At 39.7% G+C, this 26,895-nt stretch overlaps 1 protein-coding gene across 1 annotated transcript in view; it reads right to left on the bottom strand.

Annotated features, from left to right (window-relative positions):
- Positions 1–4,140: 4,140 nt before the first annotated feature.
- ITGAV (integrin subunit alpha V) overlaps positions 4,141–26,895 on the bottom strand; it is a 54,076-nt gene continuing 31,321 nt past the window's right edge. The window contains exons 13-30 of the mRNA XM_014310820.2: positions 24,371–24,562; positions 24,214–24,259; positions 23,558–23,659; positions 22,792–22,850; positions 21,644–21,798; positions 20,111–20,248; positions 19,554–19,621; positions 18,239–18,386; positions 17,821–17,913; positions 16,725–16,804; positions 14,828–14,908; positions 13,846–13,951; positions 13,078–13,236; positions 11,992–12,105; positions 11,562–11,675; positions 11,361–11,468; positions 10,205–10,327; positions 4,141–9,666 (exon numbers count right to left, since the gene is read on the bottom strand). Coding sequence (XP_014166295.1) covers positions 9,571–9,666; positions 10,205–10,327; positions 11,361–11,468; positions 11,562–11,675; positions 11,992–12,105; positions 13,078–13,236; positions 13,846–13,951; positions 14,828–14,908; positions 16,725–16,804; positions 17,821–17,913; positions 18,239–18,386; positions 19,554–19,621; positions 20,111–20,248; positions 21,644–21,798; positions 22,792–22,850; positions 23,558–23,659; positions 24,214–24,259; positions 24,371–24,562 — 1,982 coding nt within the window. The 3' untranslated portion in view covers positions 4,141–9,570. The remainder of the gene's footprint in view (positions 9,667–10,204; positions 10,328–11,360; positions 11,469–11,561; positions 11,676–11,991; positions 12,106–13,077; positions 13,237–13,845; positions 13,952–14,827; positions 14,909–16,724; positions 16,805–17,820; positions 17,914–18,238; positions 18,387–19,553; positions 19,622–20,110; positions 20,249–21,643; positions 21,799–22,791; positions 22,851–23,557; positions 23,660–24,213; positions 24,260–24,370; positions 24,563–26,895) is intronic.

Genomic DNA, 26,895 nt, shown 5'->3' with positions numbered 1-26,895 from the left:
GGGCCGAGCGGGGCCACCTCCCCCAGGTGCCCGGGATGTCGCCGCCCCCTCCCCCAGGTGCCCGGGATGTCGCCGCTCCGAGGCGGCCCCGCTCGCATCGCCCCCTGCACTTGTTGCCGGGGGCAGCCGCGGTGACAGTGACCCACAGAACCACACAATCCACTGGGCTGGGAAAGGCCTTCGAGGTCACCGAGTCCACCCTGTGACCCAGAAGTACCGTGACAAGCGCTGAGTGTCACCTCCAGGCTGTCCTGAAACACCCGCAGGGATGGTGACTCGGCCACCACTCCGGGCAGCCCGTTCCGATGTCTGATCACCCTTTCTGTGAAGAACTCCGCCTAATGTCCGGCCTAAAGCTCCCCTGGCACAGCTTAAGGCTGTGTCTTCTCCTCCTGAGCCCATCTGGCTGCTGCTGCTGCTTTCAGGGAGCTCTAGGAGCGGCGAGGTCTCCCCTGGGACGCATTTCTCCAGAATAAACACAGCCGGCTCCCTCAGCTTCTCCTCATCTCACTTGTGCTCCAGAGCCCTTCCCTTCTCTGGCCTCACAAACACGTGTACACACGTTCCAATTTTACTTATGTGCATCCTTAATTGCAAAAAATGCATTCAGGAGAGCTAAAAGTGTTTATTCCCTGTACTGCTGATCGGTGCAATGCTGGATATCAGGAACTGCTGATAGGAATAAGCATGCACACGAGGCAGAGTGATGGCTGTGTGCGGGATCGGGGCTTTAGGAGGTGTGATGTCATTTCCAAGGCTGTCACAGTGACTGGAACACACACCTGGTGAGGGAGCTGGGTGCATCCAGCTGGGTGTATCCACACAGCCAAGGGTGCAGTAATGGAAAACCACTGCAGTCACAGCAGATAAAGCTGGAAAAAAACCCAAACCCGAGGAAAGGGAGCACATCCAGACAAACCAAAGTGCCCCAGAGCAGAGGGGCAACCCCAACCTGCATGCCTGGGAGCTGAGCACACACTGGGATCACCCCACAAGGGTCTCACACTGGTGGGGATGAGCGAGCCCGTGCCAGGATTGCAGGGATCCAACATCCCATTCTCTGTAAGCACTTACAGAACAGGCTAACACTAAATCCTCAGTGGATGTTGAAATGGTGAATAGAAACTTCTTTGGAAAGTATAAGATTACTCAAATTGCCTTTTAACAAAACAAAGATCAGTCAAATAAAAAGTTTGTTTTAGACACTATAACATACTAGGCCAAATCCTGTCATTTTCAGATTGCAGAAAATTTCTTCATTGAAAGAGAAACAGAGGAATAAAGTAACAAACTATAGCAGGGTATAAATTTGCCCATACTGAAAGGAAGAACTGATAGGTTGCTGTGCATATTTTCAACATATCTCTTATAAAATCTGAAAAAAAAACTTCCTTACGCCCCCATGTCATTCTGTACAGTACAATGTAATTATTTCACTGCCATTAACAATGACTTGAAATAGATTTGGGATTAACATAGAAAATACAATTTGCTTTTATTGCAGTTGCTGGTAGTCCATTGGCACCATTTTGGAGCAGTCACTGCTTGCAGGTGGTGGGAAATGCACATCCTCCTCAGCAGGTACTTCTCAATACTATTCTTTGTTGTCAATCTGTCAATCTCTTTTTCTTAATCAGCACCAAAAAAGACCTTTGCCATGAAAACCTGATTTCATTTTGTAGGACCTTTCTTGAAAAAAAAGCAAAGAACCACAAAAACCAGACAAATAATCATTTATTTGATGGGAAACTCCTCCAGGAGCTCATAAAGAAAAAAAAAAATCTTTTTTTAGTTTAGCACACATGCTCAGTGCCTATTTGCTTAATTAACATCCTCTCTCCCAGCTTCCTATTTCAACCTTTTATGTGGGCACTGTGAAGGAAAAGTCGCTGTTCCTGCACAGCCACTCTTAGAGCTGAATTAATTTTGGATTCTCTGCAACTTGTGAGGTCCCAGGTGGAGGAAAGGGACCTGCAGAAAACTTGCTGCTGCTGCTCTGAGCTTCCTTTGTTCGGGAATTTGTCTGGTGATTGAGGGTGTGGCAGATCACAAATTCATTCCCAAATGTTTGCAGACGTGAGCTTTTAACGAGATGTAAATTATTTGCAGAGGAATAGTTGAACCAACTTGGCAGCTGGAACATTTTAAATTAATGGTGATGGTATGAATATGCACAATTATTCATTTATAAAGTTCTGGGGGGAAAGAAATCTGTTAAATGTGTGATAAAAGCTTTCTTGAAAATGGCTCCAAATGGGGCATAACATGTGGAAATTAATTGTCTGTACTACATTTAGAAAAATTACTAGGAAAAATTAGGGTACACAATAACATTCATTTAGGCAAAAATACAATCACAATCAAAATTTTCTTCTAAAATAAATTTTCTTTGAAGAAATGAAGGTTTGTAGTAATTTATTTCAACTACCTGAGTATTCTCTTGAGGAATTGTGTCCAGCAGTAACTCCTGCAGTCTTTAAAAGGTTGCTACACACTCCTTAAACTGCAAACAAATTACAACCATTGCCATCAACCACTGAACTTGGCATCTGCTCTTCTGCCGGGCTGAAAATGTGTGCAGAAATTACACAGAAATGTCAATCTATGTGAACTCTGCAAAACTCTCAAAAGCAGTACCACACAGGCCTGGTCTGCACGTAAAATTACAAATAATGTCAATTACAGTGGGGTATTTTAGTGTCAATATTCTTCTCACATTTTCAAGGTCTGTTCTGTGCTTTCGTGTTCTGCAAACCTCGTCTTGGCACATCCTGTGGGTTTGTCACGAGGGGTAATAATTCAGCACCAGACTTTCAGGAGGTTTATCAGCAAGATGCAGTAGAACAGATTGATTCTAGTGGAATACCTGGTGAGAAGATGGGCAGCTGACAGCACTAACCTTAATTTTTTTATCCAGATCAGACAATCTATTGATGAGAAGTTCCTATAAATATTTTTTCAAAATATTTCCAATTGTTCACAATGTTCTTGAGAATGCCTGAACCAGGGATATAGAAATATTAATGTACTGATATGCAGTAAAGAATTAATGTATTAGCAATTAATTTACAAACCAACTGATGATCAAAGCACACAGTGAAGCATCATTCAGGCGTGCAAAGAGTGGAAGCACAGCAGCAGAGCTCCAGTGGAGTGGTGCAAATCCAAATTATCTCTAGACATGGGCCACCATCTTACCTACACCATAAGGTGGGAATTTGCAAAACCACTCTGTTGCCTTGTTCCTGTAATGACACGGCTGTTGTCACCAATTTCTCAATAATAATGTATTAATTTGGAGCTGCTAGGCAGATGCAGTGATCCCTGTGCTGCTACCCAAGTGCAGGTATCTTATTTAACAGGAACCAGTCCTGTGTTGGCTGCAGGGTGTGTTGAACAAAGGCTAAAAGCCGTGTTTGGCTTTTAACAAACACGTTTGCTGCTGTTGTGTTTCTTACATCAGGTGCAGATACTGTGACATCGGTGGAAGTTGTTAATTAAACCACAAATATCAGATTTTCATCTTTTCTGTCTCCTTTATTACTCTTTTTAGGTTAACAAATTCTCTACTAGCAAGCCAGGGAACTCACTAGTTTGGAGTTTTTGTGAAGTGTTCACAATCACATTTACTTCTCACTGTTTGTTTTATCAATAAAACACACTCATGTGTGCCTTTATTGTGACACAAAATATTGCTGTCACCCCACTCTCACAGGTGAGTAAGGCTGGTACTCAGAAAAAAATGTAACACTGAGATAAAATGAGAGTAAAAATACAACAAAGAAAGAAACTCCAGCTCTCTGAGAATTTTCCTAACCTGAGGACAAGATGTTACCATTTTCTACAGCAATTTGGCACCTATAAAGTCTAAAATATTTATTTCTAGTGTGTAGGAATTTCTGTTGGAAATCAGTTTTATGGTGATAGAATATTGTCTGTGACTAGATCATTTTTCTTGCTTGTGATTACAAGATTTTTTGACTCAAGGTGCCACTTGAGGTGCGAACCTAAAAGTGTAAGTTTTGAATTTAGCACATAATTGTGGAGTACAAACATATATTATGAAATATTTCTGGTGAATTAAATGCATTTAAAAAATACACCTAAGAAGACCCAAACAAAAACAAGCCTACAGCAGAATTTCTGTTGATTAAGAGGTATTTTATTCCAAAATTCTAAATATCAGAATCAAATCAATAATTACATTTTTCAGTTTACCCAATCATAGGATTTTGAAATTGTATATATACATAGAAAAATACAACCTAATAAAAACACTCAAATTTGCATTAGGATGAAAAGAATGAGTTAAAAAGCAAACCATAGCTTTAATAGCTATATATTTCATATCAGTACAAAATTACTGTGCCACAACACCCACTCCTTTGCACAATTTATAATTTAATACAAAATAAGGTGACTTCAAATGTATATTGCTCTCCTTAAATGTACCGAAGACCTTTGAAACAGGTTCATAGTAACTGAAAATATTCCCATTTATGCTGCAAGTATTTACTGCATGACAAAGAAACATAAAATGCAGCACTCTCGTTAGTATGTTAATTTTCTGCTTGTGCAAATAATGCTCCACTGATTTAATGCATGAGCAAACACAAAAGAAAGGAAAAAAATCCATTATGAAGAAATAAAATGTTACATTTTCAGCATATTTGTATCATAGGAAATACAGGTTTCCTTCATGGACTAGAAAAGCAAAACCTGTACAAGGATTTTTTAAGATGCAAATGCTACATGAAATCTTCCATTATTTTGCAAAAGCCAAGGGTCAGGTTATTCACCTTTAATGCAGTATATCTGGAGAAAGTCATTGCATGAAAAGTTAGATTTCCTGTTAAAATTCTACACATTGGGAAAAAAACAGACCTAAATACCACAACCACATCTAGTAGCAGTAGTACTACAGACTCAACCCCATTATCCTATAGCCTCTACTCAAATTTTCCACCATGGCCTTAAAGAAGGTGGTCCCAGTTCTGAAGCACTCACGAGTTAGTAGTGGACACACTTTAGAATATACACCAAGCTTCACCCAATGTGGGTGATCAAAGACTTCCAATAGCATTATTAATTAATTAATTAATCCATCACCTCCAGTGAGCACGCTGCCTCTGCAAGGTCCTCACAAAAAAAGGAAACACCACGGCCCTTCTGAGGCCAGCAAAAGTGGGCAGAGGATTGGCAGTGAACCAGGCCAGACCATGGCATATTGCACCTGGGGGCTGGGGGCTGAAAACTCAGTACCAAGGAGCTCAGATCCCCCAGGAGTCACAGAGCTCAGCAATAGCCATGATCCCACCCAAGGAGCTCAGATCCTACAGAGCTCAGCACCAGCCATGATCCCAGATGTGACACCTGGCTGCGACAGGGCCACTGCCAACAGAGCTCTGCACACCTCAGGAACAAACCAAAATCATCTCCTCTGGGCCCTGCCATTACCCTTTTTATTTTTTAGAGTCCTGTTTTTCTGTAATAAAATACTTTTTTTTCTCCCCAGCTCATTAACAGCCAGCAGCACTGGACACAAAGAATCACATTCAAAGGGTCATGTTAGGCTGGACCAAAGACCAAAACTGGTTTTCACCAGTGTAGTGCTGCTCTGAGACTGTTTGGGTGGGTGGAGGAAAAAATACTGCAGGGTTCTGTCAGGGTAACCAACAACAAACCCAAATGCTGCAAAAATCTAACTGCAGCATGATTCCTTCAAATCACCAAGAGCATGCTGTCTATAGCTGAAGTATTTTCAAAATATCCTTTAAGACTATTTAAGCATGGACTCAAGTTTAGAAGTAACTAAATATTTAATACCTTTGCTTGGAATAAATGTTTTATAAAGAAAGAGCACACATAGTAAACTTTAGAAAGTTTCCACAAGCATTATCTGAATTGGAGATCAATGTGTAGATGAAGATTTAAAACAGAAAAAAACCTCTGATAACTTGGCAAACAATGTTGGCAAACTATTCAAAGATTTCAAATTACGTTGATAAATGTAGCCCATATTTGACTTTACAGCCATGCTTAAACAAAAGCTATTTCCACAATTTCATAGTTTCTTGAAAGAAATGTAAACCTATAAATTAGGTTCCTTGTTTTACATTTTCTAAATATTGTCAAATATAGTAATAGATAATATGCATTCTGTAATATAAATCACTTTTCAGTATTGATCATGAGATGCTGCATTAATTGCAAACTGGCGTACTTACATAATTTCATATTTCATTATAAAAGATATAGCTCTTTTAAAATGTTTTTATTGTCTAAATAATTACATAGCTGTTGATTTTATATTCATAAAAAATCTGCTCCTGAAACATAGCTCTCAAAAGAAGGCTAATTCTCTGTTACTGTATTTTTAAATGCTTCCAGTATGCGCCATGTGCATACCAATTTTGACTCAAAGGCATTAATTTCATTCTAAAATACCTTTTCTAGCGTTTCTTTAAAAGCTTTAACCTCCTTCTACAGTACTTGCTGTAAGAATACATCAATGCCTGTAAGTCAGTATAGAATTTATATTGACACAAGTACAAACATAACCTGGACTCTTATTGCTGAATCTAGAACACACTAGTAGAAGTTTCCTGCACCCCCATTCAGGAAAATTTCCAGTTTGGAATCTCCCTGAAACACAAATGCTACTTTAAATTGAATTTGAGGTGTTACATCTATGCTCACTAAATAACCTGTATACTCCATTTACATATGCTACTGTGGTCTTTTTAACCTAACTGGAAATCGATGGACATGAAAGAAGCAACTATTTGTTTTCATCCTTCAGCAGAAGGCAAGAAATAAAAATCACTTAAATAAGTCTTACTTTATGTAACTTCAAAAATGGAAGATACTTTCTATAGCTACAGTAGTTGTACCAATAAAATGTACCTTCTTATCCTGAAAATCAGCAAAAAGAGATTTTCCAGTAAAATTAGGATGCAATTAGCGCTGATATTAGCAATGCTATGGTATCCCATCCATGTGAGCAGGAGGGATCTTGACCATGATTTTTCTTTAAATACTCTTTTTCACCTCCTAATAAAGCCTACACATGCAAGTAGTCTAATAAATTTCAAGTCACCATGGAGTGTACATGTAATGAAAGCACACATGGAGGAATTAGAGCTATAATCTGTCTGGCAGTCTCTTAAACCTCTTACCCTACTGAGATTAAGGCTGAGTAAAACCAAGCTCCTTGCACACAGATAATCAGCTGACAAAGCATGAGAACCACAAGCCCATGTAAGAAACTGAAAATGCTGCTCTACCAAAGTCACATTTTGAGGCCAGGATCAAAGCCTGACTCCTGGTTCTCTACTACATTACTAGTAACAATACTAAAAATAAAGACAAAAATAAGACGTTGGCCACACTGAAGACCTTGAAAGTTCAGTGAAAGCAGAATCATGCCCTACACCCTTTCATGTAAACTAATTTTATCTAAACAAACTGTCTAAACCCAACCCATGTACATGGATAAATATGCAAGCCTATACCTGGTGAACATACTGGCCCCCCCAGACTCCGTGCTCTTTGCCTTAAGGATTCAGATGCCATCATGGATCAGCAACTAAGAATGGACTTCACAACAAAAGCCACTGGTGGATTTTAAATCCCTGAAAGGATGCAGAAATCAGAGTTGAAACAAACTGCTTATTTCAGAAAATTCTGGGTTTAGTGGGCACTGCTGTATTTATGGGAGAGATGCAGCTGTGAACAAAAACCCCAAGGTACAAAACCAAACCAGAGTTTTTGCCCTTTCAAGAGCTTGTCTGCATAGAAATCTCACTGGTGTAAGAACAGTAGAAGTCTTCCTTTGTGTGCCTGGCTGCACACAGGGAGTTTATAGTGTAATTTATTCTCTTTTTGGGAAAGAGAATAAACACATCTCATAGCAGGCATCTTAGTAATGGTTCAGGTATGTCCACTGTAGGATGTGTGCAACTTGTGGTTGCAAGCTGAACAACCTCCTGCTCTGCAGTTCCTTGTCTACTGAAATGCATGGACAATGTTCTAGTGTCAATCAGTGTAAAAAGTTACCTTTTACTACACCAGTGGTGAGGGAAATAAGCTGAGAGTGATGCAAACCCATGGCTTTTAACCACTGACCTTTTGGTATGTTTAAAAAACCATCAATGAATCAGAATATTTAGTGTCTTTTCTGGTAATGAAATGCATTGAACATAATGAAATGTCTTGTGCAATGAAATGTCTTGTGCAATGAAACATGCAGGGACTGAAACAATGAATGAATCCAATGAAACAAGCCCATGAAACAATGAATGAGTGAAATGAAACAAGCCAAATCAGCTTTTCATTTTGAACCCTTGTGCACTGCCAGCTCTTCCCTGCTTCATTGGACTCACTGTTCTCTGAGGGCAGGAGGTGAGGGAGGTGTGGGAGTGGCTGAAGTGCAGGTGTAATCTGGATCCATGGACGTGGCTGGCAGGGAGCCTGGTGGGAACAGCCCCTGTGTCACTCCATCCTGCACCCTGGGCATGGTCAAGCAGGGAAAGTGAGGATTGACAGCTTCCCTGCAGTGCACCAGGTAACCTGTGCCACAGTGTCCCCCCAGTGCTCTTCCAGAAACCAAAATACCATCCAAGTAATTTACAGCCTTCACCTCAAACCCTGCACAGGTGTGACTTGTGGACATCAAGGGTTTTCTCAGACACATCTGTTGGCAGCCACAGCACAGCATTTGGTCCCTGGCAGGGCATGAATGCATCCATGGAGCCAAGAACTCTGTGGAACACGTGGATCCTGCACTGTGGAAATACAGAGCAGAGTCTTGGGATCTTGCCCTGAATCTTTTCCCCAAGTCCCACAGAAAGTACATCAGCCCCAGATTTCTATCCCTCACTTGGTGCTTGCAGGCTCAATCCCTACATTAGGAGACCCAGGACCTGGAGAACAGTATTTGTACGGTCTAGAGGGAAACCACAAGACAGATGACTGGTGTGCAGAACAGGTATCAGTTGTGAATGATTCCACTGAATATTTCCTATTTCTTGAGCAGGAGAAAAAAAATCATCATCAGAGCTAATGGGTAAAGAACATTCTTCAGTACTGTTAAAACAAGCTACATTCATCTTTTTTTTTTTTTTGTGCAACTGACTTTCAAGAGCTAGGCAATGAAATGTAGTGTACTCCAACCAAAACCAACCAAATCCAGCCACGGAATCCAGCCAGCACCTCTGGAGGCTGTTGGCTCCAAGGGCAAATGCAGAATCTGGGTAGCAATTCATGGAGAGTCAGTGTATGAACCAGAAAAGATGACGTGTCCTGTGTCCCAGCAAGCAGAATCCCAGCACTGCTGTCACTGGAGTTTGCCCCTGGGGTCAGTGCAGGTGTGTTAGTGGCAGGCAGGAACAGCATTAATGCAGGAGGGGGCTTTAAGTGTTTTGCCCTTGTTTTGCACACAGTGCTGATGCCTTCTGAGACCAGCAACTCTGCAGCGGTGAGTGTTTGCTCATGGAGGGGGAAGCCAATATTTGTAACCAAGATGTAGGCAAGTGTACACTTCAGAATGTCTTACAGATAAAACTCTGCTTAAGCTTCTGATGTTCCCTCCCCGTTCTCATGCGGTTGCAGCTGCTCTCTTTCTTGCTCTTCCTGAGGTGGCCTCACACGTTTGAAAAAGCCCATCTGTGATTCAGAGAACAAGGAAGAAATTACATTGTGACTTGCAGAACACACACACATCCTTTCTCTTTCCTTCATGGTCAGATCTTAACTGATTAAGCTGTGTTTTCACTCTCTTCCCTCATTTTTGACCTCACACAGTGAGGTCACTGGAACAGCTGCCCAGGGAGGGCACGGAGTCTGTCTCTCTGACACATTCCTAACCCACCTGGATGTGTCCCTGTGTCACCTGCTGCAGGTGACCCTGTCCTGGCAGGGGTGTTGGACTGGGTAATGTCCTGAGTAAATGTGGTAATGTCCACAGTAAATATTTTTAATATATTAAAAACTTAAACTGAGTTCAGCACCATCACAGACATGCTCTTTTATTCAGCTTCTTCCTGACAAAGCTGAGAAGCTTTTACAGTTATTCCAAAAACTTAACAGATTCAGATGATATGGGGAGCAAGGCATTTCTGCAAAGTGCCTGTACTATATGAAATAATACATCACTAGTAGGGAAAAGCAAATGATACCAAAACCCCCCAGACACAGAACTTACCCTGTACATGACAAACACTAGAACAGCCAGGAGCAGTAACCCTGCTAGCACAGCCAAAATGATAACCCACACTGGCACAGGCATGGGCTGGGGCTGAATGCCCCATGTAATATTTGTAGCAACCTGACAGAAAAACACAATAAATCGCATTTTGCATCACAGTGACATGCTGAGTTCATCCATGCATTTTCAATCTTGTATACCTTTATCCTATCATGATGATAATCTTAAGCCAGTATAAATTACTTTTTTCCTCCAGAATGAATGAAAAGCCATAGATTCTTGGTGACATAAAGACTTCACTGACCCAAATTTAATAGGATTTTAAAGTTAAATTATAGTAGGGGGTTGGGGATTGTTTTGCCTGGGTTTGCTTTCTTGCAATCAGTGGTAACATGGCAACATGTCTTCTGTAACTCTTGATGATTTTCAGTAAAACTTAGGAATCTGGAAATATTTTGGAATTAGAGAAAGATAATTAAGGGCTTTTCATTTTTTTTTTTTTTTTCTTTTTTTTTTTTTTTTCTTAAAAGGCAGTATATTTTGAAACAAAAAAATCAAGTCCACAAGGCTTGAGAGAAAAAAAACCCCAGCTAATAACAGGCATTAGAAACCATATTTAAAAATAAGTTAATCATAATCATTTTCTATCTTTTCCTTAAGATCTCTTAATCCTATAATGCTTACCAAAAACTTTCAATCTGCCAGCCCAAATATATCTTCCTTTCTGTTTGCACCCTGTCTCCTTTCCCTTTGAAACCCCCCATGGCACAGAAGGTCTTTTTGTTCCACCCTCACATATAAAGCTCATATATAGTGCTTCATATAATATAATGAAAGTTCATTATTCAAGCTGCAAGTGCTACTACAGTTGAAAACAAATTTCAGGTAAAACATTTCTCTAACAACACTGGCATTAACAGGAACAGGAGGACTGTTCACCATCATTTTTTTCATTTTCAATTAAGTCTTTCAAGCCACACATATTGTCAACTCCAGTCTGTTTTACCTTCAGCTGTATGTGTACAACTGAAATAAATACATGAAACAAATAGCTGATTAAATTAAAATTATACCAAGTCATAACAGTGTTACTCAACAATAAATGTCTTTGCACTAATTTTGAAGTGATTGTATAGGGATGCAAATGACTTACAACTGTAGAATTATGAATATCTTCAAAGGAAAGGTTCTTATAAGGGAACTCTATAACACTGAAGGAAGCAGACGATTTGAGAGAGTAGGAATGATTCTGATTTTCTTTCTGTGTAAAAAAAACAAAATTAGTATTGCATGTGGGTACAAAAACAACTTTAAATGTTTCAGAAACAGCGACAGAATATTCCCAATCACTCACATTCATGAAAGTTTGGGTCCAAAGGCGTGATTTTAAATACAATATTGCACTTTTTCCCCTCTCCAGGTGGCCAACTTGGCAGACAATCTTTAAACAGTCAGCAGTTCCACAGCCCTGTGTATAAAAATAGGAAGGATGTTCCAAGTGTGAAAATATTTGAAAATTCCTTAATGGTACTACTTTACCCACATATCTACATTGGCAAAGCACCCTAAACTATTAAAATACATGAAGTAACCTCCAGTATTGGATAATTACTCATAGCTTGCAGTTACAAAGGCAGTGATAAGGTAATATATTAATTTCCTATTAGAGATTTTTTTCCAATCATGTTTAGGGAGGGAAAAATCTTCCTTAGATTTGTTTTTAAGGACTCCTGGCAGCCCAGGAGTGCAGGTGTGTTGCCAGCAGCCCCGTGCTGAGAGCTCACCAGGGTGTGCACGTCCCCCTCCACAGCAGCCACGTCCCTCCGGCTGACGCGGTGCCCACGCTGCTCCTCCCTGCCAAGGGTGTCATTCCTCTCATCTTCCTTGGAAGCAGAAATCTAGCACACACCAAGGGAACACAAACAATGACTCAGTACACTGCAGACTTCAAGCTGAAGGCCAAGAAAATACCAAACTGCAGTTTTCTCTCTTTCTATCCTAGCCATTCTTCAGACCCCGGCTGAAAATAAATCACTGCAAATCGTAGAGCAGAAGCACAGGAACGTTGTATTTATATATTCACTGAAGTTTCTGTTTGGTTATCAAAGGTTCACAAGCATTCTTTGTTGTTCTATACACTGAATATCTTCCCTCAGTCCTTTTTTTGCACTTGAACTAACATACTGACATTTTCCTTAACTAACACACTGACTTCTTCTTGAACTAACACTCTGACTTTTATTGCTTGTTCTAAACTACCCTAGAAATCAACTCCTTACACTCAGTTAAACTTGCTGGGCTCTATCTGGTGTTTCTTTGCCCAGACCAGCCCAGGAAAAAGGAGTTTCTTCTGCTCTGTAAGTCCCACGTTTTGCTGGCAGTGGTAGGTAAACTCTATTGTCCTTTGTGACCTTTGGATGAATAGATAAATGCAATATAAAAAATAATACTATTCTCTTCAAGAAAAAAAAAAAGAACAACAGAAAATTTAGACAAACAGTCCAGAAGCACCTGGTTTGTTTTAGGTTTCAGTTCATGACCACATTCATTATAACTCTATTGCTTTGGACTTAGAACTCATATAGAACAGCCTTGAAGTTAAAAAGTAAAAAAAAAAAAAAAGGAAGAAAACCCCATAATAAAAGAAACAAGACAAATTGATCTTTGAGTCGATAATTTTGAGCTGCTGTCCACATTTTATTTCACCTGCTACATACATTGACAAGTAGTGTGGAAAAGTGTAGACTTATTCATCAGCCACAGATGAAAAACTATCTCAGTTTGTCATATTTTCAGGGATTTGGCTATTTTGAGAACTCACAAAACAACCAAGCATACTTCAGTCCACTCAAAGGGAAAGTCTTGCTTACCTTAATTTTCAGTGGGTTGATTTCCATGTCAGAAGTGCAGTTCATGGGACCATCAATTTCATACTGCACAATGTACAACAGCGTGTTGTTTTTGTATTTGTAAGGCCACTGCAGAGTCATCATCACCTTGCTGAATGCACTTGGACCATTGTTTCTCAGCTGATTATGAAAATAAAATTTACAGATGTAAATAAATAATGCTACTCTCTCTGTTAATGTGCATATAATTGTTACTTTATATTTGAACCACAAATGTGATACTGCCACTACCCCCACCCCCAACCACTTATGGCAGCAGCATCAAAACTTTACCTAAAAGTGCTTTTAACTATTATTATTCACACAGTTCTCTTGGTAAGTTTGCTTAACTAAACAATCTAGATTAAATCTGTTATAATTCTTAAAAGGATATTTTCAATACTTAAATTTTTTCACAGCAAAATACTTCAGAGTAGTGATTCAGAACAGATAAGTACAATAATTTACAGCCATGAGCCATTTCCTGTGCTCACATTACTTGGAATGTTTTATCTAGATTTCAAAGGGCAAGAAAATAAAATATGTGTAGTTAGGCAGGTAATCAAGCCCTGTTACACTATTTTCAGGCATTCCACCCCTTCCTGGATATGCCAGTTATTGGCCTGGCATTAAAAAAGTAAAATAAAAAAAGAAAAGAAATCATAATTTACTCCAGAGAAAAGCTACACTAAAAGATTTATTTTCATTTATCACAGAACCATGTCACAGAAATTAGCAGTAATTCCACACCTCATAGATGTGCTGAACTAGAGGCCCAATGTCATCCTCTGTTTCAGGGTTCTCCTTGGGCTGCCAGTTTGCAATGGGAAGGAATATGTGGTCAGGGGACGACACACTAAACAGCAGAGCAAAGGAGGTGTCATTAGCAAGCATGAAAAAATAAATGGGGTTCTATAGGACATCTAAAGGAAAAAATCAACATGCTTAAAATACAATATCCACTCCTTCATCTTCTATATAAAACCTGAAAGAACAGAAGTGCTTTGAGTATTAAATGTTCAGTTCCGTTCTCTATGTTAAAAAAAAAGACACACACATCATCCAAACAAAACCAGTGTGAAATATTGTCATAATGAGAAATATTGGTAAAGCCTTAGCGGCATAGCCCTGAAAGCAATGAAGGTACCAATCATGCTCTTCCAGTGTGCCATCCCCCACCTCTCAGATACTGAACAAATTTGTCACAATAATGAATGTAGTGGAAAATTTAAAGAATTATGACTCAGGAATCCAAGGTAACTGGTTAGGCAAGAGGACTTTCAGGTGGGAAGTAGAGGTGATGGAGTCACCAAGTCATTACAATATTAATACTATGCTTAAGACTGAAGGATATTACAAACTTAAATTCCATAGAAACTTCAACTTTGGTTTCTGAGGTTTTCAGATGAAACCCCAGTCAGTTTGTGCAGGACAAAAGTGACCTTCAGAAATGTAAAACTACAAACAAGAGGGGTGATTTTTTCTTCTTCTAAAAATATCTCTAGTAATGGAGGCACAATATTCCTTTTTGGAATAAATTTTGTCATTATTTAGAATTATTTAAGATCCAAAAATCCAAAGGCTGGCTAGAGAAAACCATATTGTCTTTATGATTCAAAATTCCCTAAGCCATCCTGGAAAACTTATTGAGACCTGAAAGGAAGTTCAGTGAATATAAAGAAGCAGATGTGCAAAGTTCCTTAAAAGTGTTTATTAAAATAGTATTGCTTACCCTCTAATTTCAACAGCTGCTGAAATAGCAAGGTCAGCCTGATAATATGCTACTGGGCTCAGGTTGTCATACAGGTTGGAACTGCAAGGAAAATAAAAGGTAAATTCTTAAATGAAATAAGCAATAATTAAAAAAAACCCCTCCACACTTGAAAGTAATTGTATGTAACATAGAATGACTCCTGAGCCCCTGTAGGACAGCACAGTTGCTAAAAAGTAAGGGCCAGATTCCAGCAAGTTCTCACCTAAATGCATGGAGCCCCAGCCTCTGCAGAGTGTGGGGGAGCCCCAGCAGGGAGAGGATGGTGAAGGACACAGAGTTAATGCTGACTCTGTCCTACAACTCTCATGTAAGAAAATACAGGGGACACTCCCCCTCAAAGTGGTGCTGGGAGCAGAATTTTGATCTCCTTTGACACATCTGGTTATTCTGTCTCCCCCAACCAAACACTTTCCTCTACAAAGAATCCTGAATCTTCTGATCATTCTTCAGTGCTGCTGTAATCAGCAAACACCTGCAGCAGTGCTCTCCTCCTGACCTGTAAATACCTCAACTCTTTTAGAAACTAGACCTGCTCTGCTAGGAACTGAGCCAGCACTGCAGATCCAGCTTTGTGAGTTTAAGACAAGCAGTGTGATCCCTAAAAGCTGTCCCACATAATCCCTGGTGATGCCTGTCGCTGTGAACTGTGATTACTCTTTTCCATGGCACCTCTGCTCACCCTTCTGCACCCACCAGTCACAGAAGGAATTTCCCTCCACAAAAGGCCTGAAACACTACAGGAACCTCCCTCCTCTTCCATCAGGAGACAAGCATGGCTTGAGCAGCCTCCCTGACTGTTCCTGACCCTGGGACAGCAGCATGTGACTGCTGGCAGCCTAAGGAAGGTGACAGGCACCCCAGAGCAGATCACTTCTGCAAAGAACAGTCCCATGCCACTGGCACACCTTGCCAGCTGATGGAGAAGGGAAAATTCAACAGACAGCAGTGGGAGATTAAAGAAATATTTCATGTGCCAAGGCCTTTGGTTGGTATGGCAAAACACTCCATCATTAAGATAGAATGGTAGCTTTAATCTTTCCCAACTCCCATATATGACACATGCATATGTGGATGAGATTAATTTATTCACTAAATTAAAAAAATGAAGCCCCTAAATAGGAAAAAAAGTGCTTTTGGTCCACCATGGAGAAGAAACAAAACAGGTGTATTCATACTGTCCATTAAAAACAACATAAAACTGCATTGGCTAAAGATAGTCCTAATGATCACATCTCCAGCCTTAAATATCATCTCCAGAAGTTACAAATTCTGATTTTTATATCAGATTAATATGACAGTGCTCATCTGATAGTTAACAGGAACACTACTGCTTTGTTCCATTTAGTTTTCAGACTCTTAGGCTGGCTGCTGTGATGGTTCACATATTGCAAACTTAAATTCCATAGAATCTTCAACTTTGGTGTCAGGGGTTTTCAGATGAAACCCCGGTCAGCCTAAGGAAGGTGGCAGACACCCCAGATGTGATGGTTCACTGCAGGTTGCTTCTGCTCTGACTGCTCCATACACTGCCTGCCCTGAAAGACTCTCCTCCTCTAAATACATCAAATTCTGGTTTTACATCAGAAGGAATTCAGAGTTCAAGCATCAGTTTTAAAAGAGGGATGTAAACCCAAAGTCATTCTGTGACACCACAAGCGTCAGCAGAGCACAGTGATACGCACATACAAATATTCTTACTTTTTCCTGTATTTTAGAAAACCTAACTCAGTGTGGCTATTTTTCAAGTCATTATGATGCAAAGACAAGAGAATTAGGTCAGAGTGGTACTGGTTTGCAGTCTATTTGCTGTGTGTGTCCTCTCCCAGGGGAGGTTCACCCCCAGAGATTTCCATACCTCCGGATCTGCAAGTCAAACTTGACAGAGGTGTCCATCTCAGACTGCTGGTGCACGCTGAAACGCAGGCCAGCCAGGAGCTGGGGAAACAAAACCACTGTGGTTCAGTTGGAAGCACAATAAAACACACCATAAAAGCTTCTCAGTGCTATTAGACTGCAGTGAAATGGCTTGAGACTCCTGGTGATGAGAGAACACACAGAACTGGTAAATTCAAGTTGTCCAGTTCATCCAGGCTGGAAATGTACTGCCTTCTTGTATGTCCAGCCAAGGCAGCATCACTGCCATAAAATACAAAATAAGGATTGTATCTTCCTCCCCACACTTACTTCAGCCATTTCTACACATACCTGAGCCTTCCCAGGTACTGCAAAAAATTTTGTAATCTAAAGAGCAGGGAACACATTAATGATTCCAAGTTAATTCCCAAGCTTTGGTCTAAGTCAATTCATATTTGCTTTAATGTCTGTGCAGTTCAGCTTGATACACTTCAAAAGACTTTGGAAATAGCATTTATTTATCTGTACAAGATGGCTCTTAGAAAAAAAGCATCATGAAATTGTTATAACTGTGACTGATTTTCACTTCATTTCCTCATAAAATAAGACTTACTATGTCATATCACCTTAAAATCTGTCTCACTAACAGTTTTTTTAATTCTTCCAGTTTCAGCTACATTTGGTAGAATTGTAGAGCTTTCAGTGAAACAAAACTCGCTCCTTCCTCATGAAAGTAGGCAGAAAAGAGATGAACTACGGGAAAGAAGTGTTGTGAGCTAGCTCTTGATTATATCCTAAAAAATACATGTCAGATAAATATAAAAAATTCATGAGGGACCAAAGTCCATTAATTCCACTATTTAATGAATGACTCATTTTGAGTTGCATCACAAAACTCATGAACACTCCTTCCAGCCTTTAATTTAGCTGAAAAGTTAAAACCAACTACTGCTGTACTAACCAAATGTGGGCGGCTAAATGTCAGGTGTAATCTTAAATTCCTGGGAGAAAACTTCCTGCCCAAACACTGCTGTGATTAAGGAAAATGCCACCTGCCCCCTGGGTGACTATCAGACACCTGTTGGACCAAGCCTTACCTTAGTTCCTGCTTTCATGGGATTGCCCAGGTCACAAACGACCATGCGAGTCTGATTCTCTGTTTTAAAAGCACATGACAGTCTGGCCAAAGCCTGCAATAAACCAGAAAGAAACACTAAGGAATGCCATTCTTTACATTTGAGCACCTGGATGAAAGTCTGGAGAGAAGTCCTAGATATGCTGTATTAATTTTAATATCATGTCTCAGCCAAGTAATAAAATGAAATAAAATCTGAGTATGGAAGACTCCAAGGAGACAAATGTTTCTGATACAAGACAGACATGTTCTCAAGGTTATAAAAGAGAGGGGCTTTGAAAAAATGGATCATTTTTCAGTGCTTTGAAATAATAGAAGCCACTAGAGATTTCCCCAGCAGCAGGTGAAGCATGACTCCTGAGAAGCAGCTGGGATTTCACCTCGTTGTTGCGAACGACGCCGATGAAATCCGCCTGGGGTGGAACCACGACGAAGAGCTCGGCTTCATAGGCTCCCTCCCCCTGGTTCTGGGCCCTGACAATCAGGGTCAGGGGGTTGTCATCACCAATGTAGATCTGCTTCTGGTCACTGCAAGAAAACAGTGTGAAAATCAGCTCTGCATTGGGGTTTTAGATTGCATGGAAGTGGCTGAACTTAGAGAAATAGGAGACATTCTGAAATTTCAGGAAAATACCAGAGAAATCTGGAGGCAGTGCCTTTGCTTCAGGAGAGCTCTAAGGTATTTTTAAAAAACCCTAAGTCTACAGTCAAATAGATTAAGTATTACATGGATCAAGTAAGTACAAATGGAGCAAGTATTACATGTTCTTTTGTAAGAATCTTGCCTGTAAAATGTACCACAAAACAAAAAACCACAAAGACCTTTTTCTCACGAGGAACAAACCATTATGGGCAGCTAAATCCCTGTGCACATTTTGAATTGCAGGCCCACTTTGCAGAGGTACAAGCACATATTTATAACAAAACTCAAGGGAAGGCTCAGCTACACAGAATAGAGCCAAGATCTCTGCAACACCTTTGGTTCAGACACAAAGAGACTATCTTAGCAAACAAAGTGTTTTCATTTCACCAACTACAAGCATACATCAGGGTATCTGCACTGATGTCAAGTGATACTGAGGTGTTTGCATGAATTAGTGCTTGTGAAGTGTCCTATCTACAATATCCATATGCTATAATGCATTAAAAAACAGATTATGAGATAATCCAGCAAGAGAGGGTTTAGGCCACACAAAGTAAAAAAAAAAGCTGACTCATGAATGAATTACCACTGACAAATTGTTTCTTTGTTTCAGGTTTGATAAAAGATACTACCAATAACAACAATTTGTTTTTCATACATATGAGAAGAGAACCCTACTCCTCTCCTTGCTGGATGAAATCACATCTTCATGTGTCTATCTAACATTAAACAACACAACAGAGATACAATGGCAGCTAGCAGTGGTTTATTCTCACTACATATGTCCAGCTTAGCAAATAAATAAATAAATATGGCCTACTTATAGTGGAGGCTAGGGTGGGAATGGGAGTGGTGCATTACATGCTAAAGGCATTAGGTTCCAAAGCAGAAAATGGGTTTTCTTTAAAGCATATAAACCTGAGTTTAGATTGCATGCAATCAGGAGTCCTACTTAGTTCAACACATCTCTTAAACAAAAGTATTACCAGTTACTGAATTTTAGACTTCAGGTAGGGAAATTGTTTTTCCTTGTATTTTTGTCATGTATTTACCTTTCTACTGACACCTCCAGCTTTGGTTTGCAGATGTTATCATCCCCACAATCCAGCAGGATATGGGCCTATGGAAAAATCCAACACACACTGTTGTAGTAATTCCTTCATCTGTTCTAACATACATCTTCAATAATACTGTTTCACCAGCACATTAAAAAATTCCACATAGCTGGTTATGAAGTGTTTTCATGCCATTAATCTCAGAAGAGAACAAATAAGTTTTTATATGTGGGGGACACTGTGCCTCATCCTGCCCTACTGCAATTCTAGGATTTAACCTTAACCATCTCTCCATACTTTGAACAATCCCTTCATATTAAGGGATTAATGCTCTTTACAAACAAGTGTAAAAAATTTGTAAAAAAGGGCAGAAAAACTATTTATATTACCTTAATAGAACTACAGGGGAAAACATAATGTACATAGAGCAGCATGGTATGAGAATGGATGAAAGCCTTGACTATTAACTCTTGCAGGACTATTCTAACTGATTTTCTCCCTAAGATGAAGCAATGCTCTGAGTTCTCTGATCCCAGGCTGTGTGAGCAGGGTACCTGTCTGCTCATGTTGGCAGGAGTGAACTGGTTGAGGATAGGGTGCAATCCTGTGGCATCTGCAGCTGTTCTGTAATCCAGACGATATTCCATGAAAATAGTGATGGGAGTCAGCTTGTCTCTGAACTCAGATTCATCCTGAGGAAACCAAAGGTTTCAATCACAATTCAAATGGAGTAGAAATGGAGAGGCCAAAACATGAAAACTTCTGAGCTCTTTTCAAAGCAGAAAATCTCTTGTCAGAAAACCTGCACAATTTTAGCAGTAACATGCCTGTTTAAAACATGCAAAACTGGAGCATACATCAATATTAAGTCATGGAAATCCAGTAACAAGGAGCCTAAAGGCTACACAACTCTGCTCTTTCCTGTCAGACCAACCTCAGCCTGCTTCTAAGATCCCTCAGAGATACTCATCTTTGGACTTCCAATTTTTCCTTCCTAAAATTATTACTTGGCACTTGGAAGTTGCTGACTTTCATGCTGTTCATTTGAAATCATTCTGCTTATCAAATGTTGATCCTGCCTTTCAGAGAACTTACAAACCTACATCTCTTAGCTTTACATCAGCCACAGATCTGCTCAGTGTAAACTCTGCTTCCTTTCTGAGAGTAATGAAAACTACTGACTCTAGCACAGCTTACTTCAGGATCTTATTTCAGAAGATGCCTTCTGTGGGCAGAAACTTATTGATTACCTACAGTTTTAAACCAGTTTTGCACCCCATTTATGATCATTTCACACAGGTGATGTGTCATTACTTTCTTTATGAAAATATCAGGTGGAAATGTGCTAAATCTTTACTAATCCAGAGATCTGAGATGTCTAATTCCATATAAAACCCACTGACAAAAGTAAGGTCAAAGAAAGTATTACCCACCCTCCATGAATCTTAATGATTGCCAGCATTTTTATTTGTTTTTTTTAGTGGGAAGCAAGTATTGTTTGTGTTTGATTTATAAGTGCTCAGAGATAAATCTGAGCTGCATAGAACTTACATAGCTACACACAGTGTTTCTTCTACTGATTAAAACTTTTTAATTGTCTTAGCATCTGTTCACATTTGTGGGGATGAAAACAGAAAGAGAAAAACAAACTTAGTACTTCAACTTTCTCCATCTCCTCTGCTACTTGCTTATTTTGGCTTGTCAGTTGCAGGTTCATATTTTTCTTCCATTTTTAACCTCCAAAGTAGAGGGGACACCTCTGCTTATTGACTTTCATGTTTCTTGGAAATTATAGCTAATTTGGTGCCTGGATGGCTTATCCAAGAAGTCCAGAACAAAGTCCTGAATTGAATTTCCAATGCATTTAGGGACCAGGACCTTAGACACAAGAAGATTCATCATTCATGCTGTGACAGCAGCAGTAATTCAGGACAGATGTATGCCTTTAGTAATTTCAGGTCCATCCACTGAAAACAAAGTTTTTTCTTGTTGCTTTGTTTTTTTTTTTTTTCAAACACCTAACACAATGAACTTATAACAGACAAAGCACCAAAAACTATTTGCTTAGAACATGAATGGCTGCTTACCCTCAAGAAGGCATCGAGTTCCTCGCAGTTCATTTTGCCCCCCTTTGTAATTGTCATGTTCTTAGAGTGGCTGGGCTGTTTGCTGTGCAGAAACAGAGCTCTCCTGATGGCTCCTTTCTGCTTCAGCTTGTCCAGCAGCAGCTCCACCTGGAAATCTGGCCAAGCCAAAGGGTTTGGGTTAGGGATGTTTCATTCCATTGAACACAGTGCAGAATTCCCTCAGAAACTGAGATGAACACTGATTTCAAATACAACACAAACCTAGTGCTTGCCCCTCTTAAAACCTCCAGTTCTTTCCATGTAAAATCTGTCACTACATTAGTTCTCAAGCACTGCTGCTGTCCTAAATTGGATTCTGCTTTCTCTTTAAACACTGGAAATATCCAAGAACACAGATACATTTATAATTTGTAATTGCTGTAGAACAGCAAGAACTAGAGTTAGAATTTTTTCCACTAAAAAATTTAAAGCAATGTTGCACATAACCTTTGTATTTTTAAATGCTATTGCTAATCTAATTACTTGAAATACTTGATATAGATAATAAAACTTGTAATACAAAACAGATATTCATATGAGCCTCCCAAGATCACACCTCCTCGGTACGTGCCACAGAAAATAAAGGAAAAGATTTTGCAATGAGTAGACACTACCTGCTTGCCACACTACAAAATCTCCTGGAGAGAACTTAAACACTTGTTAAGTTAATCTTTGCCTGATTGTGATCTGAGAATCTGATGAAAAGGGTCAGTGATATCAATCAGAAAGTCATGACCTCAACAGGATGCGACAAGTTCCCTGTGGCTTGTTTGTATCTCTCAGGCCCAGCAATGCACATACTTGAATATTCTTGTCTGAAAATCCCCTCAATGAGAGTTACTGTAAATTCTGTAAAACACAAAGGGCTTTCCAAGACTGGTTAACCACATAGTTGAACATATGTTTAAAGTCTCAGATCTGGTCAAATGACTTCTACACCAGTGCAGCCAAAAACGCCTGCTGAAGAGTCCCATGGATGTACATGCCACCCAAGTGGCAGCAGTGGCTGCAAAGGGCACCCAGCTGTTTGTCATGACAACAACACCACCAGTGCTCCTGTCTGCAAACAATGCAACACAACTTCCAATTTTTGAATGAGCAGAACTTACTGAGTGAGTTGGGGAGCTTTCCTTTGCCATCCGCCTTTAAGCAGAACTTCACTTTGAAGCTGTTTGGGAGGAAAAAAAAATAATTTCCCACACTTTTCTCTCATTTTCTTCTAAAACTCCTCACTATTTATTTCTTTTCTGATGTATCCTCTTTTTGAGACTCTAGCTTATTCCCAAAAGCTATTTTCTATTGATGGAAGAGAAACAATAATCTATTAATAAGTAGGCAGAACTGCAGGCAGTGCAAAGCTTTGGAGTCTTGATTCATCTAGGGACAATCACCTGTGGACTGGAATGTTTATTTCTGTAATCAGATGGGTCTGATTTATAAACCTATCATACTGACCCTGAAAAGAAAGTTAGCAGTAGGAGGGGAAAGTGGGTTGGGATAATAGCCTGGGAACCAGAAGCAAAATCAGTTTACAGAGCAGATCATTGCCCCAGTGTGTGTTAGTGGGTAAAACACTGCAAATACCATGGGATGTGCTGATGTCTTGGGAAGACCCTACTCTGCTCAACAGGGACCCCTGGCAGTCTCTGCAGTTTTTGGGACTCAGTCTGGCATCTAAAGACAGTGCTGCTCCTCCAACTGCTGTCAGAGAGTTCTTATTTTGTAATGCTTGCTCTTTCAGAAAAATCTGTGTTTGTCCTTTTTTTTTTTTAATTAGCTGACTAGACTTCCTGAGACCTTTCAAAATTGGAAACTTACAAAATTAGAACCCAAGAAATCCCTCCCCTCAAATGAAAACATAGATACTCTGCTTACCAAGACACTTTTACATCTTCCAGTGAACAGGCTTTGTTTTCTGGGTTTAGAATGGTTGGATTAACTTCCAGGGCAGCATTTACTCTAATAACTGGTCTTGCCCTGCAAAGAAAACATCCTCTTGAAGAGCACTCAACACCATGTTTGACACTGCCCCCCCATCAAATTGTGCAATGTACACAAACACACAGTATTTATTGAAACCACAAGAAAAACAAGCAACCATTGACTAAATGAAGCTTTTCTGTGCCCTTTCATTTCCATCAGCCACAACATGGACAACTGTGTAAAGAGGAAGTCCTATCTACTTATAGCACAGACCAACATGTTCTCCCAAAATGAGCAAGCTGGGATGAGAATATTGGGATTCCAGTGTAACAGCTTGCAGCTGCTGCACCAGAATCTAGAAAACTGTCACTCAGAAAGCCTTGAAGACAGCTTATTTATGTTTTCTCCTGACCACATATTACTGAGAAAGATGAATTTTAGGCAGCAGACAGGTTTACTCAGTAAAAAAAGCAGTATAGTGTTTTTTCACCTCCAGAGGTTTGGATGGTGGGGTGCCAGATTTTCAGACTTCCCTGATCCTGCTTTCTTTGGTAGCTCCAGAACTCTACTGAGCTTTCACTCAGGTACAAGCACAGAGGGACCCTTACCTGTACAGAACAGCTGTGTCAACACCAAAGGCTCCAACAATCAAGTCTGGAAAGAAAGGAAACACCCCACACATTACACCTTGCTTTGTGAAATATGCTGTTGCTCAAGGGTGGGGCTGTACTGAGTTATTGCAAAGTGCCATTTGGAGCAGAGGACCTGGATATCCATTTTTGTCCACATCTGTGGCTCCTTTCAGGGAGTACCCAAAGCTGGGGGGCATAGTGCGAGCAGCCCACTGCCCTTCCAGGACCTGGGATGGGATGACATTCAAACCACTTGCTCCTCCATTGTAGATGTACACCAGTCCTCTCTTGTCCTCTCCACCATATGGTGCAGCAACTGCAATGTCTGAAAGCCAAAAGAAGAATCATCAATGTCTCCAGACACAAATTAGAACATATTTGTGCTTACATCAATCAATAACTCCTAATATTACAGTTTCAATGTGTGTCAGGATAGGAATGTGCTCTTTGTTGACGGAGTGACAAAACTATCTTTTGTCCTCTCAAAAAGGAAAGAAGCTTAGAAGTTTCTCTCTAAGACACCTCATAAGACTTTGAGGACTTCACCTCAAACTTGAAGATAGCTAATTAGACAGAAGCCAAGAAGTCTGCCTAAACAATTCACTATTAAAAGAAGAGAACAAAGAAACTAATTGCTTTTGTGAAGTGTTTTACCAAGAGCAAAAACTTCTTGCACCTAACTCAGTTTTTCTCTATTTGTTATTTTGCCTTCTATTAAACTTTTTTGTTTCTAGCCCTGGAACAGAAGCCATCTTGCTAATTTTATGCCTCCAAAAGTAGCTGAGCTACCTTGAGTAAGCAATAGACTTCCAAAAGCATATAAGACATAGCTCAAAGAGGCAACTATTACTTGTCAGTAGGGAGGAAGTGCAACCAGCCTTTAAAATGCTCATCAACATTTGTTTGTTTATTACTCTTTTCATTTGTTCTGTTTTTCCTTATATTATTGGATGCTGGTTTTTTTACAAAGTAAAAATGTTTAATAAGAACATGTTAACATGTGTATGGGGAGAGGAAGGGGAGAAATAGTTCTACAAAACCTTCTCCACTTTGGTGACTTTTTTTGCAGTAAAATCATAAGGATTTGGAATGCTTTTGAGATTATTAAAACAAGCAGAGTTAGTCACTGTGGGCGCCAAACCACAAAACTAAGTGTGACTCTTTCCATTTCCATTACATGCTCATGCTCCTCCAAAGGGTGGGACATATTAATAATTCTGGAAATTTTAAATCATCCTAAACCAATGGTAAATATTAAAATCCAGCCTATCCCATAGCTTGGCAGCATGCTTTATGGAGAATTTACAGTTAGTGCAGCTATTCTATCTCTTAAATTTAAAAGTACTCACTGTTAATGATTAATAAATAGTACGAAACAAAATGCTAATTAGACTATCTGTAAGGACAGCTTTAGAAGTGCACCTATGATCTAATTTCAACATTTCCACAGACAGTTTGAGGACCAAACACAAAGCACTACTTGGAATAGTTATGTTTCTCCTTCCTCTTCTCTGAAATTTGGGAAAGTTTGATGAAAAGAATAAGGACTCAAAAGTTTACAGTTTTGTATTTTTGACTCCTATTTACAAACTTCATGAATACAGCAAAAATTCCTATCTTGCACCATCCTGTGATGGAAGGCATTTTAATTAACACACCCAAAATGAGGCAGAGCAATAAAACCCAAAACAAACAGACTAAGTAACAGCAAAGCCATTTGAAAGAGGCAGCTTTTGCTATGATTCTCTTTCCTGCAATGTATTTCAAATGTAAGTATGGTGGAATCAAAAAATGTTTGGGATAATCTCATTAAGTGACTGGAATTTTGGCTGTCAGTTCTCCAATGGCTTCTGTAAATAGCTGCAGTGATAGTGCATCTTCACACTGATTCCACATCCAGTTAGGAACTAAAAAGGTCCCTTCCAATTTCAACTACACTGTGAAGTTATGACTTCATCAAAAATAAATTAGAGCTACCTGGGAATTTGAAGTAATGATCTATTGTAATTTTTGATCTAACAGAAAATACTTAGCTTGCAAGCACAATGGGAAAAAATGAAGATTTTTTGGTGGAACTCAAATTCTCACTACTCTTTAGGCAACACTGGAGTATAATGGGCATTAAAAATTGTTCTCCCTAGGATTCCTGGAAACCTCCATCCCAACACTATGTGATTCTTGTCTGCTTTATTGTTTTTCATTCCTATCAGAAACTAACAAGAACCTGGGGGAAGGGGCTTGAGAGTCTCAGCTCCAGTTGTGTCAGATTCAAACTTCTCTTCCAGTTACTTAAGACACTCAGCTCTTGGTACATCTGCTATGCAGTATTTCCACCAAACTCTTCCATATTGAATAGTAAATTAAAAAAAACCAAACCCTACTCTTTTCTCAGGAAGAACTTTTTTATATGAACATTTTTAAGCAGCAATCTGAAATCAAACCTTCTTTTCTGTCATCATTGTGTTTCTAGAGAGGAAAATGATCTTTAAACAACAGAAATTATATTGAAGATGTGTAACAGGTCACAGTGGAGAGTCAGGTATTTTACTGAAGTTTCTATTGTGGTCATGGCTTAGGAAGCAATCAGGTGGTCAGGGTAAGAGCTAGAGCAGTCCATGTTGTGTCAGTGGTATAGCCTCTGCTCGATGCATCCATGGA

The sequence above is a fragment of the Geospiza fortis genome, unplaced genomic scaffold, assembly GCF_000277835.1.
Source record: "Geospiza fortis unplaced genomic scaffold, GeoFor_1.0 scaffold155, whole genome shotgun sequence".
Taxonomy (NCBI): Eukaryota; Metazoa; Chordata; class Aves; order Passeriformes; family Thraupidae; genus Geospiza; species Geospiza fortis.
Note: the sequence above shows the minus strand (reverse complement) of the source record. Positions and strands in the feature narration are given on the sequence as shown.